The sequence below is a fragment of the Scomber japonicus genome, chromosome 16 (assembly GCF_027409825.1).
Source record: "Scomber japonicus isolate fScoJap1 chromosome 16, fScoJap1.pri, whole genome shotgun sequence".
Classification (NCBI taxonomy): Eukaryota; Metazoa; Chordata; class Actinopteri; order Scombriformes; family Scombridae; genus Scomber; species Scomber japonicus.
This window is the reverse complement of record NC_070593.1, coordinates 5,141,350-5,163,642: the sequence shown is the minus strand read 5'-3', so window position 1 is coordinate 5,163,642 and position 22,293 is coordinate 5,141,350. Positions and strand designations below refer to the sequence as shown.

At 39.1% G+C, this 22,293-nt stretch overlaps 2 protein-coding genes across 4 annotated transcripts; both read left to right on the top strand.

Moving 5' to 3' along the window:
• Positions 1-694: 694 nt before the first annotated feature.
• cdca4 (cell division cycle associated 4) lies at positions 695-8,190 on the top strand. Of its 2 annotated transcripts, none has more exons than XM_053336065.1 (2): positions 695-844; positions 6,962-8,190. In XM_053336065.1, exon 2 carries the CDS (start codon positions 6,971-6,973, stop codon positions 7,907-7,909), a length of 939 nt encoding a protein of 312 aa, XP_053192040.1. In that variant the 5' UTR covers positions 695-844; positions 6,962-6,970; the 3' UTR covers positions 7,910-8,190. The 2 variants fall into 2 exon arrangements, with proteins under 2 accessions (XP_053192040.1, XP_053192041.1); XM_053336066.1 differs by lacking the exon at positions 695-844 and adding an exon at positions 5,737-6,616.
• An 8,334-nt stretch (positions 8,191-16,524) lies between these two features.
• Positions 16,525-18,892, top strand: si:dkey-177p2.6 (uncharacterized protein LOC568712 homolog). Of its 2 annotated transcripts, none has more exons than XM_053336070.1 (2): positions 16,525-16,589; positions 17,710-18,892. In XM_053336070.1, the coding sequence occupies exon 2, from the start codon at positions 17,714-17,716 to the stop codon at positions 18,497-18,499; it is 786 nt and encodes a 261-aa protein (XP_053192045.1). In that variant the 5' UTR covers positions 16,525-16,589; positions 17,710-17,713; the 3' UTR covers positions 18,500-18,892. The 2 variants fall into 2 exon arrangements, with proteins under 2 accessions (XP_053192045.1, XP_053192044.1); XM_053336069.1 differs by having other exon boundaries at positions 16,546-16,584.
• The last annotated feature ends 3,401 nt before the right edge of the window (positions 18,893-22,293 follow it).

Here is a 22,293-nt window from a genome sequence, read left to right as displayed (position 1 = left end):
ATAATTTTGAGGTACTAAGTAATTATTTTGAGATTTTAAGTCATTGTTTTGAGTGATAAGTCATAAGTTTGAGATACTAAGTCATTATTTTGAGATTTTAAGTAATTATTTTGGGATAATAAGTCATAATTTTGGGTAATAAGTCATAATTTTGAGATTTTAAGTAATTATTTTGAGATATTTAGTCATTATTTTGATATAAGTCATTATTTTGAGATAATATCTCATTATTTTGAGGGACTACGTCATTGTTTTGAGACATTGAGTCATTATTTCGAGATACTAAGTCATTATTTTGAGAAAACTCCTCTTTACATTAACTTACATAATCTTTTTTTTTCATCACATTAACAGAAAGAAAAAGAAAGATTCAAAAGTCTGTAAATTTAGTGTGAAAATGTAAAAACAATTGTTCCCAACCTTCCTTACTAATGATATGTTATGTATGTTATACTTACTTTGATTAAAAATGTGTACATGCAGATCTATTTAAAAATAACTACTGATATATAATATTTCTTGTGTCCGGATGCCAAAACTCTTCAAGCTTTCACTTGTTTGCCAAATAAAGCGTTTGGAGGAGAAGGAGAGGAAGGAGGGGGGAGAAGGAGAGAGAGAGAGAGAGAGAGAGAGCGAGAGAGCAAAAGCAGGGAGGAATGATTAGAGAGGAATCCCAGGCATATGGCTCCCCTCCCCCCTCCCTTCCCCTCTCAGCTCTCCGCAGCAGCAGCAGCAGCACTGAAGCCGTGGCATGAATGATCTCATCTCAACCTGATCTCCGCTTTCTTTCCCCTCTGCTGTCGATCCTATGACCGAGACTGGAATAAAATAACACGAACACGAGGTGAGTACGGCGACGATGTAACATTTCCTCTAATTTTTTGTATAAATTGTTGGGGTTTTTATGTGTGAATAGAGCCAGACAGAGGGGGGTGAAGTTAGCAGCTCAGTGGCGGGGAATGGAGTCTTGTTTTCGGGGGAGGGGAAGGAGGAAGCACCGGAGGGGGGGAGGAGGAGGATGGAACGGTGGGCGCTGTAGCTAATTAGCTTTAGCGTTAGCCGATCGCCTTTTTTTAACGATTAAAGATTAAACAAAATGAGGGGAAACTACACCACCTAGAATACTTGGGACGCTTTTACATCGCCTCTTAATCATTTTACTTATTTTTAACACCGTCACTGTCTAACTGTGTTCCTCTTTTAAAGGTAAAAGTAGCCGCTCGAGCCCCGTTAGCATAGCAAGGCTAGCTGCTTGTTAGCTCCTATAGCGCAAAATGGCCTCGTAGCTCTTGATGCTCTGAAAAAGACAAAGCATGCTGCAGTCACGGCCCCTTTAAAACGGCGCCACTTTACCCGCTTTTTACCGCTTATAACGCATAGTTAACAAGTAGGGTTAGGTAGAGGGGTAGTTAATTGAAGTAGTCGTGTTGTTTTTTTTTTTAGTTTTAATGTTTTAGTTTGGGAAAGCGAGTGGTGAAAGTGTGTGGGTTTTTTTTTTAACACTAGTCGGTGGGGGATGGGTCATGCTTAGGAGCCATTGACGTAAAGAGAGGCTGCATTTTGTTTGGTTTCTGTGGCTCCTAGCATAGTACACACACATACACACAACACAAGTAGTCTCTATATTACATTTTATCCTTTAAAAAAAACTGTTTTATATCAGAGATGGGTTAACTCAGTCCCTCTAGGATTTTAAAGGTGATTATTACACTCTAAAAAACCCGAAATTAGTGTTTTTTGGGTCCAAATTTAAGCTCTTTCTGCAGGAAACATTGCAAGATTTAGTTGTAAAGTTGCACAATTTAAAACTTTGATTAAAAAAAAAAGCATGTCACATAGCATTAAAGCAACTATATTTCAGTCCTGATTAAAAAAGAAATTCTCAAAGGTTACATAAAACATCAAATAATGTATGTTTTTAAGCCTTTATCAAATAAACTTTCATAAAGGCTTAAAAACTGTTTATATCAGAAAGGAGGAGGGGGAGGGGGGGGGGTGACTCAGTCCGTCCAGGAATTTAGAGGTGATTATTACACTCCAAAAATGAGTGTTTTTTTGTCTAAATTTGGGCTTTTCTGCAGAAAAAGTTGCAAGAATTAAGCAAAAGGTTGCACAATTTAAAAGTCATATCTAATCTCTAAAGCATGTCATATATCACTAAAGCAACTTTATTTCAATCCTGATTTTCTCAAAAGTTACGTAACATCAAATATTTTTTGTTTTTAAGCCTTTATCGAATAAACTTTCACTTTTTTTAAAACATTAGCAGCAAATTAAACTACTCAGTAATACCATAAAAGTGTAGTTTCATTTCCAAAGTGTTCATTTTTATGTTTTTAGGTAGATTACATTCATCTGTCTGATTAACATTAACTTCTTATTCTTCTGATTTGAAATGAATAAAACCACTTTTGGGGATTGTATTGCTCGGGTTGCGGACGTTATTTGTGTCAGCAGGTGACATTTATTATTTCCACCTGAATGTGCAAGTTAGAAAATACACAAAATACACAAAAATGATGCAATACTTAAACAAAATTGCAAAAAACCAGCTGCAGAGATTTCTTGAATTTGCATTAATCATTTGTAATCACCAATTTCCTGGAGGGACTGATACACATCATATTGTGTAACACTTGAAACACACACACCGAATATTATAATATGTGTATTATTTCAACACGGGGGGGATTTTTTTTTTCATTGCCTTTTGATATCTTGAGTTTTTGAACATGTCATATGTCAGCATTTTCCTGTGAAATCTTAGTTTAGAAAAATAAATTTATAATTTTTAAAGGCTCTAAAAAATGTGTTGAAGTGTTTGTGACTTTTTAGAAAAGAGCTGCTGCAACGATTAATCAATTAGTTTCCGACTTCTAACTTTTAACACCTCCTTGATTTAATCATTAATAATCATTTTTTATTAAGTATCATTAACATTTTTGACTATTATTAGAGTTTTACTAGAGAATCATCAGTAACGTGGAAGTAATGAGTCAGAACAGGTAGAACAGGAAGTGACATCACTCTACTGTTAGGCAGCCTTTTAAACCAGGAAGTGACAACATATATATCATATATTATTGGATATTTCAATAGTAGGATATTAATATATTTCCCACTCCTAGCTTGAGGTGAAGTATAAATTATAATATTTCCCTTTGAAATGTAGTGAATTTGAAGTATAAAGTAAATTAAAGTATCTTTTTTTTTTTTTAAGATAAGTGACATTGCCTCTGGGTATTTCTATATCTACTCGACCAGTTCTTCCACTTAATTGTTTGCTTTTCTAAATGTAAATGTAAGAACACTTTGTCTATTTGTATTAGTTCATTTCAAAAAAGGTGAATTTTTTTGTTTCACTTAGTATTTACTTTAGTTTTTTAAGCACATTGATCCACATTTCTCACTTTTTATTTACCAAACAACTAATTGATTAATCGATAATGAAAAATGATCATTAGTTGCAGCCCCGAGATTTTAAGTGTATTAGTGATAATCTGTATTTCAGTCACTCTGATTAGGCGTATTAAGTCTTAAAATTGACTCTAACCACACTCTGAATAAGCACATGACCGATGCTCAGTGGAGTTTGTTACGTAATAAATAAAAAGTTCATCTAATTCGCTGTAGTTTTGGTAGATTTTGAGGCATTTAGATGAAGTTTGTGGGTATTTTGGAAACTTTATGGTCAGTTTTGTTATTTTATATATTGAGCAATTTAGTATAAAGACTCTTAGTAAAGAATATAATGTGACCTAGATTACTGAACACACTCAGAAACACTTTAAAACACCTTTTTACTTTAAATTTTAATAGTTTTTGTGTAAAAGTATAAATACATTTTTCATTTTTGCTATTTTACATAAGTTTGAGCTTCATTTCTGTATTAATTGTGTGCTACTAATACAGTTTTAATGATCTTTTATTACTAATAGTTATACAATCATATAAGAAACTGCGAATAAACTCCTTTTTAAATAGTTTTTGTCTAAAAGTTTAAATTAATTTCTTCATTTTTGCTATTTTATGTAAGTTTGAGCTTCATTTCTGTATTAATTGTGTGCTACTAATACAGTTTTAATGGTATTTTATTACTAATAGTTATACAATCATAAGAAACAGCAAATAACGTTACTAAAAAATCAACTAGTATTGCATCAGTTGTTTTAAATGATGCATTTCCGTCCTAATCAGAGTGATTTGAGACATTTTCAATCAGACTTATAAACCCCTCAAACACACACCCACTTCTCATTTATATAGATTTTTTAACATTTGAATAATTAAATAAACTCCTGTTGAGATTTCGCCCCAAAATGCTGAACTATGAGGTGTTCAAAAACAACACTTTTATTAGTTTACCTGCAAAAAAAAAAAGAAAAAAGAAAGAAAATCTGTCTTTATGTCAAAAAAACTGATCTTTGCATTTGTGCTCTTCTCTCAGTTTTTATAGGCTTGTTTTAACTTTAACTTTTCCTGGTTGTTTGTTCATTATTCTCTCAATTTATTCCAATTTTTTCTACATTTCCACATTTTTGCATTACTTGTTGTTGTTTTTCCTTCAGGGAGAAAGAACATAGTGCTCTCTAGTGTCTCTTGTTTAACAGGGGCGCAGCCACAAATGCACACCACCACACAAGGAGACAACACACCTCCCCATAATATTGTTTTTCTTACTCCCTTTTTTGTATTTTTAGATCTCCGGGCACCTTCATAAATGACTTTTACCCCCCAACCCAACCCCTCAACCCCCCTACCCCTCCACCCCCACCCTCCCAACCTCCAACTTCCTTATTTTGTCCACTGTCAGGAAACGTTACTCTATGCAAGCGAGGACTCAAAGACCTCCAGGTTCCCAAATCATTAGATCCACTTCTCCTTTTTTCTTTTTTTTTCTTTTTATTGGTATATTATAATTTATTATTATTATTATTATGGTGGTTTGAAGTTCAGTCCTGATTAAACAAAGGGGGAATTTAATACTCTTTCTTTATTGTATGGCAGCAGAGCAAAGTGACTTCCTCTACTGTGGCGAGAGGTGAAAAAAAAAAAAATGTCATTTGACTTTCATATAAATGGATTAAAATGTCAAAAAATTGTTGATTTACGTCGTGTTGTGTTGTTTTTTATTTCCCATCCTAGTTTTTGGCTGCACAACACGAACCCCCCCCTGCCCCCCCCTACCACACACTCCCCCCTACAACCCCCCCCCCCCCCCCCCCCCCGTACCACACACTCCCCCCCCCCCCCCCCCCCCCTCTCTGAGTGCTACAGCCAGTGTGTTCATTTTAAGATGGTATGTAATTTGAACAGATTATAGGGCTTTTTAGTATTGTTTAGCTTTTCCTAAAAACACACACACTTAAAAAAAAAAAGAAGAAACATTTAAAAAAAGAGGAAAAACAAATGTAAGAATCTCCCCTTTCTGTCTTTCTTGTGGTTCGCCAGACTAATTGTGACGGTAACATCATTTAGTTTCATTTTCTTTTCGGAGGAAAATTGGGGCCGTCATCTTATATTTTGTGTGATATTGTTGTCACCTCTTTCCTGTTTCTGTAAACCCTTTATTTTTTTTTATTTTTTTAACACTATATGCTTTTTACACTCCTTTTTACAATGTATTAATATTTTCATTGTACCCCCCCCTCCCCGAATCCCCCCCCCCCTCCCTTCTTCTCTTGGTTGTTTTGTGATTATATGTAAATGTATCACAAATATAGAAAGAAAAAAAAAAGCTTGAAGAGAAGTGAAATCAATCATTCACCCACAGGTTTTAACACTGAGGAGAGACGCAGCCGGCCACTGCAAACTTATTTTTTTTTTCTCTCTTGTCTGATGGAAAATTAAATGCCACAGGCTGCTGTTTCAGAGCGCAGTCTCCTTTTTACTCGCATCTCGTTTTTAAGTACAGAAGAAAAAAAATGGTGACAGGAGTGTTAATTTGTATTTTATATATATATACATACATTTATATATACCTGTGAGACATTTGTGTGTTTGTGAAGCAGGGTGTAATAAGGAAGTTGACTCTACTTTTCTTCCCCTCCCCAGTGAAGAGAAAGTGAAAATCTTGTTCAACTAGTTTTTGAAGTGTGGCGTGTGTTAGACCCGGAAACCTGATATCCCCTGTAAATATTAGTGGTTCATGGTGGTAATATTGTATTGTGAATATTGTAAATGCTGTTATTTTTCTTCTTATTCTCCTTCTTATTTTTTTTGTATATCACTTTTATCCCTTTTTTTTTTAAAAAAAAAAAGCACCTTATTGATTAGGACTATTTTCTTGATCACAGGTGGCAGTGGGAAAGAATATAAGTGCACTGATCATGTAACTTGAGTGCTGTTTTTTTGTTCTCTGACATAGGTCTCTCTTTAGTCTGTGCTTACTTTGATGCAGCGTTCGCATTTAGTTGGTAACCATGCTATTTTCGGTGGCTCAGTGGTCTGTTAAAAGTGTGGTTGTTCCGCCCAGCAGGAGTCTTGCCTCAGACTGGCCTAAAATGGGCAGAAATGGTGCTGAACAAAAGCTGCTTGTCGCTCGTACAAAAGTACTTGAAGCGTTGCAGCCGGGACCAAGCTGCTATGCTATTGCCTGTGCCTCTCAACAGGAAAGGTATAGCAAACTTTAAGAAAAAAACAACTACAACAAACAATTTACTGTTTACTGTAGTCCACAAAGAGTTTAAGCTGTAGAGTTTATTTATAAAGTCACAGCTGCTACTCAGCAGTTTGTAGCCCTAGCTCCCTCATGTTCACACACAAGTATTACACCACATAGCCTCATTACATCACACATGCACATTTTTAATTACATGGCACTTTTTACTCTCATTATGCTTCTTAGCTAGTGAAATTCAGAACAGTAGATATTTTGTGTGTTTGTCAGTGTCATACATTTGTTGGTCAGTTGAGTCGCTCCGTGTCTGACTGTGTTTCTGTCTCCTCGCCGTCACCACAGAGAGACAACATGTTCCCGAAGGGCACCAAGCGCAAGTTCTCAGACTCCGGGGAGGAGCCGGTCTCCAGCGGCGACCAGAGCGCTGCGGCGGCGGCGGCAGCGGCGGCCACGTCTGCGGCGGTTCGGACGCTGTCGTCCTCTTACAGCCTGCAGAGGCAGTCGCTGCTCGACATGTCGCTGATCAAGCTGCAGCTCTGTCACATGCTGGTGGAGCCCAACCTGTGCCGCTCCGTGCTCATCGCTAACACCGTGCGGCAGATCCAGGAGGAGATGACCCAGGACGGCACCTGGCAGATAATGACCCAGGCCCTGGCGGCCGCTCAGTGTCCCGCCGACCGCCTCGTAGCCACCGAGGTGCTCTGCCGACAGACGGACGCGGCGGCTCAGGCGGGTCAGAGCCCCAAACCCTTCTCCGTGGTCGGCCTGGAGGAAGGCTACCACGCGGAGGAGGTGGTGATGGAGGGCGACGTGGAGACCGAGGTCACCATGTCCACTCTGTCCCCCGTCTCCCCCCAGCTGTCCTCCGCTTCTTACCTGGCCGGCCCTTTCGGCATGGGACCCTGCTGGGAGGAGGAAGAGGAAGACGGTGATTGCGAGGATGACGAAGAGGAGGACAGCGAGGAGTGCGTGTCGGAGGGAGAGGAGGTGGAGCGGGACACCCTGACCGCAGAGTCCAGGACGGGGGAGCAGGTTTTTGGGACTTTCGAGATCAAGCACCCGACGCCGCCCCCTGACCCTGCTCTCGAAGAACTGTTTTCAGACGTGGACCCATCTTACTATGACCTAGACACGGTGCTGACGGGCATGCAGAGCGCTCCGAAGATGGGACCTTACGACCTGCTGGAAAGCCTCTCATCTCACGCGCCGACGGCCCTGAGCTCCAGCTCGAGCTGTAGGTCAGACCTGAACGAACTGGACCACATTATGGAGATCATAGTGGGATCCTGAAACTCAGAACATTCCTCTGGCCTGTACTGATCCCACAGACTCTTACCAGACTATGCACAGTACACATGTGCGTGTTCTGAATGTGGTATTTTTACACGTGGAGATAGTTGGCGGTTTTGGGACAAGGTGGGAAATTAACAGCGAGCCACATCGGTTAAAGGATTGGCTGAGTTAGTAGTTAGTCTGCTCCGATAGTGGCCAGTAAGCCAACCAGGCAGCGGCCGTCGGGACATTTAATCTTGTATTAAAAGAAATAAATGTAATTGGCAGGTAAAAGTAGCGAGGGGGAGGGAGGGAGGGAAGGGGAGGGATATATAACTGTATTTTTGGGGGGGGGGGGGGGTTCACGAGCCGTCGCGGTCTGTGGACGAAGCCGTTAGTTTCCTACTTTGTCGACGAAATCCGAAAAAAAAGTCAACGATTTCTGTGAGAAGGCAAGGATAATTACCTATACCATGATGCATTTTTATTTACGTACTTTCCATGTTTACGTCTGTCATACATTCTGTCATACTAGCTCCTTCTGGTCGTACTCTCTGCCATTTTTGTCCATTTCTATTTATTGTTACATGGACTTAAAGAAAAATTCATCACACTACACACGCATCAGAACAAATTGTAAATCCAAATCTATGAATCAATGCATATTTTCCTAAAGATTTGAGCAATTATGAATGGAATATATGTATATGTACGTATGTGTATATAGAAATATATTTTTTGCATTATACAGCTTGGGGATTTTGCAAGTATCATTTGATATTACTATTATTATTTTTTTCCCTCCCAAGCGGTTTTTAAGATTTTAATGTAGCCAGACTCGAGACAGTGTCTTCCCATGGTTTGGTATAACAAGTCGACTGTAACAGGTGTCGGGACTGGCATCGTCACACTTTGTAGGCGCTGTTCTTTCTTTTCTTTTTCCTTTTTTTTTTTTCCTCAAAAAGCTTTACGCAGGAAAGGGAAATTACTGCCAGCCACCAAACCAAGCGCTGGTTAAAAGATTTGTCCATTTCTGGTGAGTTTACAGTGGCCAGTGTACAAATTTTTCCAGTAAATTTCCTGTCCTGCTTTTTACATACAGATCTAATAACAGCTTTTTTCCTGAAGCATTTGGAGAAACCCCGGGGTGATAACTGCATCAAGAAGCCATATTTCTTTCTCTCATTTGTTCTAACTACAAATGAAGAACTTCTCTGTGTTAACCCATCTAATTTATTGTTGTTTTATTTATTGTATTTATTATATCTAGGTACAGACATGCCATATTGACTACAAAAACAACCATGAGGCCCAATGAAATTATATTTATCTAAAAAAAAAGAGAGAAAAAAATCCCCTCCGGTTTTGAATGCAGTACCTATTTATTCCTCACACTTTTTTTTTTTTATTATTAGTAATAATAATAATAATAATAACAACCGGGTTACTATTCAAATCACTATGCAGCTCTGTCATACGTGTTTCAAAAATGATTGTATACGACTCAAATGTCCTTTAATTCCTTTATGCAAACAGTTGCCTTTTTCTCCTGAAGATGTGGAAAATCAAATGCATTTTTTCAAAATTGTTCCTTATCATCGTGATGAAGAGATTAACTCAGGCAAACAAAATGTATTGACAAAAATACAGTATTACGACACGCTTAATACCTTACCACAACACTCCTGAAGGATGTCACTCTGGTCTGAATGGGAGCTAGAACTTCAAAGACTAATTACCGTTGTAAAATGTATGCATTTTTTTATATTAAGGTAAAAAACATTGTAGCATCTTTGTAAATATTTTTTATAATAAAAGGTGCAACTATTCATCGTGTCGTGTGGTTTCATCCCTTATTGTATTGTTTGTTCTGTACTGATGGTAAGTCTGATTTATGTTTTATTTTATTTATATTTAAAGAGACTAAAACCAGCATTGTGTTTCTGACTTTAGTTTAAAGCAGGGGGGTCAAACTCATTTTCATTCAAGGGCCACATACAGCTCAATTTGATCTGATGTGGGCCGGGTCATTAAAAAGATGGAAGGAAGGAAGTAGGAAAAGAAGACAGGAGGGAAATATGGATGGAAGGAAGTAAGCAAGGAAAGAAGGAAAAGATGGGTATGGAAGGAAGGAAGAGAAGTCAAGAAGGAAGGAAGGAAGGAAATATGGAAGGAAGGAAAAGAAGATGGGTACGAAGGAAGGATGGAAGAGATGTCAAGAAGGAAGGAAGGAAATATGGAAGGAAGGAAGAGAAGAACAGATGGAAAGGAAAGAAGGAAAAGAAGATGGGTATGAAGGAAGGAAGACAGGAAAAGAAGACAGGACGGAAATATGGAAGTAAGGAAGGACAGATGGAAGGAAAGAAGGGAAAGAAGACAGGTACGAAATATGGAAGGAAGGAAGGAAGGAAATATGGAAGGAAAAGAAGACGGGTACGAAGGAAGATAAGAAAGAAGGAAAAAAGACAGGAAGGAAAGTGGGACCCCTTGGCAGGCCAGTTCTGGCCCACGGGCCGCATGTATGACACCCCTGGTTTAAACTGTGTCTCAAATGTTACGTTTCTTAGATGGAAAGAGAAGAACTTCCTCTTTAACAGGTGATTCCCCATTAACACATTAGTAAGGGACTATTTATAGCCACAGGTTTGTTTCACTTGTGTTTGTTAAATAGGTCAGAAATACTACTGAAAGGTGCTACGCCTGTTTTTTTTAAAGGTGACTTCCTGTTACAGTGAGACAGCGTACTACTCAAACTCAAAGTCAACAGTTCATTTAGTTCATATGTAAGATGGTTTTTCCCTTCTTTCTTTTCCTTTGTATCATTATTGGTTTGGTATGTATTAATATCTGTCTTTTAAAAGCTTAACTAGAGACAGGAGATAGGAACCAGCTATAGCTATCATCTATATATGCAGCTCCTTTGTAACAAGCTAAAGTTGTACTAAGTTAATTTACATTGTCCCTAACAAATTACTAACTAAATCAAATATTTAGGGACTATTTTCAAGAGATTCGAGGATTTTTAACGTCATTGTAACCATGTAGATACATAAAAGAGACACTCAGGTTAGTATATAGACGCATGTTTGAGTCTTTAATGAGTCTTTACGGCAGCAGGACGATGCACATGTGTGTAAGATCAACTTTAAATAAAGGTCTAATGTTCATTGCTGGAAATATAAACTGTCAGAGGACTTTATTAGGAACACCTGCACAACCTAATACAACAGCTCTGCCATAAAGTCTGTCTATAAAATAACATAAATAAGTGTTAGAGATACAGTTCAGTTGGTAACTTTCTTTATTTCCATGCTGTATTTGTTTATTCTGTCCACTCATCTATTGCTTGTCTGTCTGTTGCTTTTCTTTTTCCTCTTCATTAAAGGGTTTCTTTTATAAAGTCTCTCCTTGTCTAAATGGAGGGTGTAAGGAACAGAGGAAGCTGTATTGCTGCTGGAGCTCCACGCGGCTGATTTGTGAATAAATACTCAATAATTAGAGGTGCGTCACGCTCAACTGGGGCTTGTTATGATGCATGAAAAACATAAAAAGCTCATAATGTACCAGCTCTGAACAATCTGCTAAACCCTGAAGCAGGTTGCTGCCTTGCTCAGCGGCTCTCTCTCTCTTACAGTAGCTGCTCGGTGCGTTTGTGTGTTTAAATGTGTCAAATGTTCCTGAGGTTTCTTCCATTCTTTCCCCCACTACAGGGTTTCTTTTATGAAGTCTTTCCTGGTCTAAATCGAGGGTGTAAGGACAGAGGATGCTTATATTTGACTATACACATAAAATTGGCTTTACTACTCAATAATAAGAGGTGTGACATGCTCAACTGGGGCTTGTTTTGGTGCACGAAAAACATAAAAAGCTTAAATTTTGCAGCTCTGAACAATCTGCTAAACCCTGAAGCAGTTTGCTGCCTTGCTCAGCGGCTCTCTCTCTCTCTTACAGTAGCTGCACGGTGCGTTCGTGTGTTTTTTTTGTGTGTCAAATTTTCCGTTTCAATAGCGACACGAAAACGCTGAAAGGGAGAATTGGATGTGACTCGGCTGCAGTGGGACCTTTGTCCTCACGTGCTGTCACATGATGACGTTGGACCGTGAGATTCTGCATTAGATATGCAGGGAGGGTTAAAATGAATCCAGCAGAAAGGGACTATTGTCTGTTTGCAGCTGAGAACATGCATGAATCTAACCTCTTCAGAGCAGAGCCACACACAAAAATATCAGGCCTGGGTTATGAATTTAATCATAATAAATGCTACTTTTCCATTTCCTTAACTAATACTAATCATATTCCTGTTTTAATTGAAGCAGTTAAATAAAAATCACTGGTCTGAAACTATCAAAAAGGTGTAAAATTGTGGCTTACTCTGCATGTCAGCCCTGCTGCAGAGTCTTGGTTACTGTATAGTTAAAGATTAATGGCCTGGGTGACTCAGCAAAAAGGCAGCCTGAGGAGAGCGAGTCATCAGAGAGAGAGAGAGAGGAAGAGAGAGAGAGAAAAGAGAGAGAAGGAGAGGGGGGGATTACAGTGTCTTAAAAAGCAGAAACAGAGAGCACACAGCAAATGTGATGTGGAAAACGTGAATTGTTTTTTAGAGAGAGATACACGACACGTACACACGTTTTTACACCTTGTGATGTGAAGAGGCCATTTTTTTCTTAGTTTTCTTAAGGTGCCTGGAAGCAATTATTCTACCCTTCAGTATAATACATAACATGCCTTACTCACAATGCATGTGTTGTGTGCTGTCGGACCACCGTGAGCACGCTTGTGGTTAAAATGCTGCTAACAGGCTGCAGGTCTTGTGCTGCCTTCAGGTTCTCCTCCTAAAAGCCACAATAACCACTTCTCTCAAATCTAAGTAAAACACTTTGCTTTTGACTAATGACAAAATGAATCCTGTAGCTGTAGTTGGATTCTGTTGATGTAAAAGAGATGAACTAAACTAATTAGAGCTGCATTGATTCATCTTTTTATTTCTTTGATTCATTAATGACTTGTTTGGTCTATAAATGGACAGAAAATAGTCGAATTAGTCTGTTTTTGAGCCCAGTTTTGTCTGATTAACAGTATAAAATCCAAAGATCATAAGTTTACAATAATATGTGTTAAAGAAAAGTATGAAATCATCATATTTTGAAGGTTGGAAACAGGAAATCTTTAACATTTTGGCTTAAAAAACATACAAAACACATCACTGCATATCAAAATAGTTCATTTCCTGTCAATTAATCATTACAGCTGTAAAATAAATTACTTAAAAAACAACTCACATCTCAAAAAATCTCCTAAAACAACCCTCCTAATAACTCTCTTGTTACAATTTCCTGACTGGATTTTATAGTCATTCTCTATTTTTGATCTTTTTTTTTTTTTTTTTTTTGGCACAGACCTGAAACTTCAGAGCTCAGATTGGTTATGATAACCCTGCTTCTGTGTCGCAAAGAAACCACCAACGAAATGTAGGTCAAAACGACAAAGAGTGCAAGAATGTCGTGTTTACTTTTCTGTTAAAAAAAAAAAAAAAAGAGGAACCAGAAGGAAAGAAGAAGAAGCTGAAGTGTAGCTGTGTGAGACCGGGGTAAATGATAGGTTGGATCAAGCTGGAGGGAAGAAAAAACCCTCGCGAGATTAAAGGGGTTAAATCCTCGCGAGAGTTTTTTTTTTTTTTTTTCGCAACTGGTCCCTCCGGCTGATCCAACCTTGTGACAGCTTCAGTAGGAAGAGACGGAAAAACGTGAAAGAGGAGTTTCCTTATTTGGTGTTTGCCTTCCCCCTCTTTCCGGTCACGTCCTTCCCCTTCCCCTCTGAGTCATCTGTCCCTTTAAAATGCTGCGTTCAGGTTCCCACTGCAAACAGATAGGCTGCATTTATGAAATACACCATCATATTTCTATATATATTCTAACTGGGGCTTCCGGTTATATTTGAATTCACACAACTTTCTGAATGTGTGGTGAGATTTTTGGCATCTAAACAGAGTTATGAGTCATAGAAATGTAAAAAAAACCCCATTATAAACCATGTGGTATTGTATTTTTAAAAAAGGAAACCAAGCAATGTGTCTGCAGTGGTGGTTTCTTTATTTATTTAAGTACTCTACTGAACTGTACTGTCCAGTTTTGAAGTATTTTACATGACTATTGACATTTTATACCTATATTTCACTATATTTAGCAGATTAATTTGGTGTAATGTGACTTTATATGCTGTCCAAATACATCAGTAATAATGAATAATGGTGTGAATTTGGCCATTTATCATTATGAGAATCTTTACTTTAGTATAATGTAAGTTAATGTTCCTGTTAATACCTATTACTACTTAGTTACTTTTGAATAAAGGGCTTTTTAGGTGTAATGCAGTGTTTTATATACTGTGGTGTCACTACGTAAATATCTCATAGTTGTTCCAAAACTGAAGACGGGAGCTGTCTGTAATCCTGAAAGCATTTTAATTCATATTTTCCTCTGACATACAGACCTGTTTAATTATTGTCAGAAGGACCAACAAGCACCTCTCATCTCCTCGTGAATCATGGTTTAAGTCAAGGAATGCATGTACTGTACTTACTTATTTTACCCTTTACTTTATTTATTTATTTCTTAATTCACCAATTATTTCCATTTCATATGACTTAATACTTCTACTCTGTTGCATTTAAAATGATAGTGTACTTTTTTACTAGACTACATTTATCTGACAGCTATAGTTTACTTAAAAATAAAGGATTTGAACTGTGAATTCAGTGGATGCTGTCGTGCTGCAGGCAGGTCTGGCCCTGACTATACTGATGCCTTAGGTGAGATTGTAGATGAGAGCCCCAAAAGTGCAAAAACAGTCACTCCAGTACGAGTACTTCAAAAATGTACTCACACTAAATTGAAGTGCAGCAATCGTGTCTCCAGCCCAGAAGAAATCCTCCCAGTCCTCCAGATAAAAAGGAAAGTAGAAAGTAGAGGTTGTTGGTTGAGCAGCCGACCAGTAAGGCTTTGAAGATCCAACTAGATGAAAACAGGTCAATGTGGAAACAGAGAGAAATAATGTTAAAGGAAGGGAGAACAAGTACATATTTCCAAAAGCTGTATACAAGCACACTTGTCATTAAGAAACAAGACAAACAAACAAAAAACCCCTATGTTTCATTCATTTGGTGCTTTAGGCCGATCATTCTCAAACTTTTACACGTCAAGGACCTTTAAACTGACACAAATCAGACCAGGGACTCACATTTGGTCAGATTTTTGTGCCACATCACCACAACAGTCATACACTCTGTCTTGCTGTTACTTATGGATTTAACTATAGTAACAATAATGATCTCCCCTTTGTATTGAGGATCCCTGGAGGCACCAGGACCCTCACTTTGAAAATCTCTGCCCTGGACAGCTGCTTATACTCGGGGTGTCAAACTCATTTTTAGTTTAAGGGCGCCACAAACAGCTTAATTTGATCTCAAGTGGGCCGAACCAGTAAAACCATTACATAACAACCTACAAAGACTATATTATATATGTTATGACTTTAATATAAGTGACAACATTTTGAGCGTTCAGTATATGACCATATGATGAACCCTTTCAAGCATAGTGGTCACTGCAGTGGACAGCTGTTTAAAAGCTGTTTTCTTATGTATGAAAGGATTTTGATGGCATAGTTACACTAGTGCGTCATCTCATACATCACACGACACTAAACCTGCAGTAATGTTTCCGGTTGTAGATCAGTTGAATTATGATATTATAATGTATTACTGTATCATTTGGTGTAAGAGATAATTAAGTTTAAATTGAATTGAATTAGGACTGAGGTTATCATAATTCAGGCATGAAAGGGTTAATAGTTTTTTTTCAGACAAATGTATTCTGGTCAGCAGCAGATATATTGGATTGGATAAATGACTTTTCTGCAATTTTCATACTTTGCAAAGTTATCCAGTGGGCCGGATTGGACCACTTGGCGGCCGGTTCTGGCCCACGGGCTGCATGTTTGACACCCCTGAGCTCTGGCCTGCAGTTAATGCCACATGCACTCTGTCCTCAGGCTGCAGCTCTGAATAGATTACCTCGACAATTTTTTACATTACGATCAGTATCTGTAATTTTCATACATTGCAAAGTTATCCAGTAGGCCGGATTGGACCCTTTGACGGCTGGTTCTGGCCCACCCGCTGCATGTTTGACACCCCTGGCCTACAGTCAATGTCACATGCTCTCTGTCTTCAGGCTGCAGCATGTGTGAATATGTTGTCACGATCGTGTTTTAACATTACAATCAATATCTCTATTAATACTTTAAACACTTGGATCCGTCTCGTAATAAATCCCCCCCAACCCCCAATCACTACTGCAGCTCACGTGTGCTCCGCTCCCGATTGCGTTTTACACGAGATGCCCCTGAACGCAGCAGCAGCTCACCGCTTCTCCGCACATTCGCAGCCCCGTGAGTGGCGGAGGTGGAGGCCTGATCAGCGGCTCGGCGGACCAATGGAAGCCGGCTGAGAGCTGCCCTGCTCCGGCCACGCCTCCTCCCCCTCCCCGGTCTCTGTGGAGGGGCTGAACATTCCTCTTATTCCTCTCGACCCGATAGCAGAGGAACGCGGGGACGAAACGAAACGAGCTGAGGATTTAAAAAACAACAAGGAAAGAGGAAAAAAAGAAGAAGCTCATGACACTTTCCAAGCACACGTAAGGTAATTTATTTTAAACATTTATTTTTTTTAATTTTTCATGTTAAATGTCCTTAAGTTTTGCCCTCAAACTTGCGCTTCACCCAGCAGTGATCTCTCAGGGTGATTCCTCGGGGCTCTTTCTAGGGTTAAATAAGTATGATATAGAGCAAAATTATAACATTATTTCGACTGCTTTAAAGAGGAAATCGTTTTTATTATGTGAGTTATTTAATCATACGTTTTAATTTATACAGTAGTTCAACCTTTGTACCATTTCAGACCAAGCAGCTTTAACCTCCCCTCAGATGGGGGGAGGATGAAACTCTCATCTTCATTTGTGCCTCTTTTTTTCAAATGTGTAGCCTACAACAACGACTAAAACACTTCAAATCATCAAGTAAACTCATGCTTGTATGGATGAGTAAAGTCTTAACATCCTACAATGAGTCATGACAGTACAATGCCTCTCACTTCAACTGTCTTAAATGGAAGAAACAAAAAAAAAAACCCTTAACTTAAAAATACTCAACCTAAACTCAGAAGCCTCAACATGTAAATTTAGTTTGCAGTTGTATTTTGGATGTCATTGTGTTTTGTTTTTTGGAGGGAGGGGATACTTGTTGAATTGAAAATGAAGGTGAAACCAGCCATGTTTGCTTGCCTAGTGCTCTTACATAAACTAGATGCTGGGTTTACTACATGGTAACGCAGCTTGACATGCAGCCTCTCTTCTCTGTCAATTAAGCACCACTGGAAAAAAAACTGGGCTTGTGATTTAGTTTTTTGTAATTTTGTTAAATTTGATTAAGGTAATTATTTAATTCAATGCAGTAAAATATCTTATTTTCTTTCCTTTTGAAGCTGGAGTAGGTAAATATTGGTTGTAATTCTATCAATGAAATGAAATGATGATCAACTTTATCATTTTATGGTTTATAGGGGAGATTTGTTTTTTTTGTCTAAATGTTTTATAAGTGTGTAATATTTAGGAGAAGACGGCTGAATACATGCACTGTTTTGTAAAAGTGGGAAGATATTAATACTAGGAAGACATTAAGTTTGTATAATGGTCAAACTCAATGTACATGAACTGTAACTGATGATGTTTAATATTCATTCATGTGTGTGTGTGTGTGTGTAGGCAGATGTTGGGTCGTGGTGTGAAGCGGAAGTGGAGCTGCCTGGAGGAGCTGGAGGTGGAGTCCGTCCCCTCTGCTGTGACGGAGGAGAAGGAGCAGGATGTGGAGGATTTGATGGACGGCGAGAGCGGGCTCCTCGTGGGTCCGTCCAAATCCGACACGAGCCACCTGCAGCAGCGTCAGCGGGTGCTCGGCCTCTGTTTGGAGAAGCTGCAGCGCTACCAGGCCGGGATGGAGCTCAGCCTTCGCCGCTCCGTGCTCCTCATCAACACGCTCAGGCAGATCCAGGACGACATGCGGAGCGACGTGGCGGGAACCTGCACCCCGGACGTGCTCCTCAACGGCGCCCACCCTGACTCGTGTATTCTCAGGGGGGACATGCAGGTTACGTGCCCCGGGTGCGCAGAGGAGAGCGAGGACGGGGAAAGCCTCTCTCCGCCTCTGTCCCCAGAACTATCTTCTCAGGAGGCAAACACCTCGCCTGACCAGCAGAAACCACTTCCTGCCGCGACAATCAACACTTTTAGCGATGCAGTAAACGCCATGGGCTACCTCAGCGACCTCGCCCTGGACGACATCTTTGAGGACATTGACACGTCCATGTACGAGACGTCGTCGGACTTGCCCTCGGCCTGGGCGACGGGCTCCCTGTGGCCAATCAGTGTGTCGCTCTGGGCGGACGAGGACGTTAAAATGCGCTCGGCCGGTCACAACTCCGCCGGGAGTCTCCAGTCGTGTTTGATGGACCTGAATGAGCTGGACCACATCATGGAGATTTTAGTAAAGTCCTGATCCTCAACATGAACTCCTGAATATTGACTGTTGTGATTCGAGGATTGGGGGGCGAACTTTTAGCGTGACTTTGGATTTTTAAAAAAAGGCTCCATCTGACATTTTGGTTGAAAAATATGTTTTAAGCCTCAGTTAGTCCCAAATTCTGATGCATGTAACTCATTTAAAATCATGAGTTATAAACACGAGCTACTTTCTATAATTAGATATCAAACGTTTATGATTGTATATAAAAGAATCCAGTTTAATATCCCATATAAAACACTAAGAGGCCGAGCTTCCTGCACGTGTTTTAAAGGCTCAGAGCAGCTTGTGTTTTGAGTAATGAGTGATCAATCTGTAGTAAAAGTAAAGGAGTCAGGTTGGGACAAAGTTAGTATATTGCAACACGTGTAATTGGGGGCAGAAATGTTGGACTTTTCCTCCATTGAGTAAAACTTCAAATGCAGATGGAGCCTTTTCATTTCTAATCTTCACTGCCACTTTTTATGTCTCTTTTTCTCTCAAAAGTCGTAGCTGAAGTTTGAATCCACTCAGGAGGAAGAAACTTGAGCTGTCAGGTTGTAGTGCGCTGTTAGATCCGATCCCAGGTTGATTATTAATTGAAATCCATTCAATTACTTAAGAGGAGGGTTTTTTGCTTTTGCCAACCAAGAGGGCAAAGGCCTTGGGTCTCCGTTCACAGTATTGAGACTGAACGGCTCCTATTGAACCGTGTAGGATCTTTAAAATGAGACTGAGAAAAAACTGACATCAGCACAGAAGTCATTGCGGCTGCAGTCTAAATTATTTTTTTGGCTGGGTAAACGGGAGAATGTGGCCTCTGAAATTGAGGAATGACAAAAGAAAAGCTTCCAGTCCACGTAAATGTAACGCCGCGTTCATGTCGAGGAGTCTCGGATGTCACGTCATTTGCCGCGATAAAGAAAAGAACACCTTTTATGTAATATTATTCTTATTTATGAATGAAAATCGACCACAAACTGCAGCAGATTCGACTTGTTTTTTTTGTATGTAGAGTTGATCGTTTGGTGTGAGTGTAACTTATAATTTTAGATCTTGGGCTGCCATGTCAGCTGCTTTCTGTTTTTGCGCCATTTGCGACACCAAATGGGACATGTACTTTCTATAAATCACCACGAGGACGATGTTAACAGCTTCTCCTCTTCGGCAGCTCGTATTTACGTTAAATCCAACGTGACATGAACGCAGCAGAGAACGTATATACATAAATATATATATATTAGTAATGTAATCCCAGTCTTGTTCTGACTGAGGAGATGATTGCCTCAAGTCAACAATCAGGACTTCACTTTGCCATGTCTGAGAATTGTAAATGATAACTAAAGCCTATGTATTTTTATGGCCTTGATGGCATGACTTTTTTTTTTTTTTTTTTACTGCAAAGTCAGGAGTGTGTTTCTTTTTTCTTTTTAAAAACAGTTTTGTATGTTTCTACCTGAAACTCCAATCTCCTGTCCAGTAGAAGAGATACAGCGAGTGAAAGGCTGACATGAAGCAGATGCTCGGACCTTCGCTATCTGTTGTTTACTCCTGTTCTACCTCCGGATGTCTGTTGTCTGTCGTCGGTTTACCTGGACACTCCTGTTTTTTACACCGTGAGCCATGGACTGTCACTGATAGAAAAGAATATCTAGTTTTATGTCATTGTCTGAAATCCCTCTCTCTCTCTATCTCTGGGCTGAAAATCCAACGCTTTCCCGCCAAAGGCCAAAGTAATCCGTCCTCATCTCCATCTTGTCTCATGTTGACAACGTGCCTTACTACTGAACCTAATTCTCAGCTGTGTCGAGGTTTGTTATTTTTTTTTAGTGGCTGTCTGAGCTCGAAGCTTCATTGATAAGGAGAGGAAAAAAAAAAAAAAAAAAAGAGAACGAGCTGTGTTGAGGTGTTATGTAAAGCACTCAAAGCCAGCACCGCCATCATTTCTTCCTTCCTTCTTCTTGGCCCTTTTTCTATGCTCAGTGAACACTACTGGCATATGATCTTAATGTATCCTGACAGGCTGACAGTGAACTAGCTGAGGGAGGAGGTGGCAGCGAGGGCCGGGAGGGAAAAAATAGGAGGAGGAGGAGGGGTTGGGAGGAAGCAGCTTGCGTCACTTGTTCAGTAGGAGGGGTTTAAAAGCTTGTTTTGCCCAGTCTCAGACCACCGACCAATCACATGAGATGTACGAGGAGCACACTGCTGCCCCAACAACTTGTTTTTTGCCTCTGATGGCTCCGCACACACAGAAACACAGTGTGAAGCTGTTGGATTTCAGCCTGAGAAATATAAAAACCACTTCTTTGTTTTTTTGTTTGTTTGTTTCATCTTTTTTTTTTTGTTTTTTGTATAATCTGTTTGACCGGACTGAAAATAATAAGCAGAAAGCCTCAGTGTTTATTTATAATTGTATGAAAGTACAAAGAGTGAGAAAGGAGTGTCAGTCAGGTCTCTTTAAAGCACAAGCTGTATGTTGGTGTTGATTATTATGATATATATGTATCTGAAGGATGCGTTTGCCGGGTAATGAGATGACAATTAATAATGTATTGTATTTTTTTGTGAAATATTTTATAGATTTTATTAAACAATACAAGTAAAAAAACAAACCCTAACTGCATTTGTGTGTCTTATTCTCTCTCTCTCTCTCTCTCTCTCTCTCTCTCTCTCCACAAACTGAAGCAGGTTTCATAACAACCTCACACAGACCTGCTTGTGTTACAAAAACGGACCATAAAACCAGCCATTTCTGTCAGCCACACATAAAAACATGTTTGTGGCTTACATCCACCACGCATACACAATGAGGTATTACTCAATACACGACTGACTGCAATATGGTTTATGGACTGGCTCTGTTTTGAAATGATTTTTTTTTTGCCCTGAGTTCAGCATACAAGGCAAATATTCCTCTTAGGTTTCAGCAGAAATCCTGAGTTATGCCATTTACAGTAGAATTACTATATTTACTGCCTGCTTTTTTATTTCAACTGTCCAAAAACTCCACAATGCAAAGAAAGAAGTAGCGTTCATGCCATTTGCACTACTGTCTACTAACAATAGAAAATGTAAAAAATACTGTTGTGCAACTCAACAGCTGGCAGTGACAACACAAGAGGAGAAATCTAAATTTTCTGCAACTATTGAATGACTATTAGACATATGGAGTAGTTAATGAGGGAGTGATTTCAGACACAGCCACGCTTCCCTTTTCTGCAACTGGTAAACCTAAAGCTGGACAATAAACAGATAATCTCCCATCATTTCACTGATGGAGATTGTTAGATAAACAGCCCAGCAGACTCAGCTCAGGGCAAAAAAACCCTTTAAATGTTTTTCCACTCAGAGCTGAGGAGTCAAATGAAAGCCTGCACTGCCCTCTAGTGGCAGCTTCAGTGAAGAGCAGATATGAGCTTAAGCGTGACTGTGCAAATTAAACAAACATGATCAGTACCAATCAATCAATCAGACTTTATTTGTGTAGCAATGTTTCATACAGATTAGAGAAGTTAAAAGTGCTTCACACATGATTGACAAGCCAATAATAATAATAATACAGAACTAATGTAGACAGCAAAAGCAACAAAAAACTAACAAATTAACACCAATGCACAGGAGATAAAAATGATTAAAATGTAATTAAATATATTTAAAAGCTATAATAACAGTAACAGTAGCGAAATAGAGTTATATTAAACTAAATACAATAGATTAAAAAGACAAAACAAAGACATTAAATCCATAAGAAGGATAACAAAGTAAAATGGAACAACATTTTACAACATAAA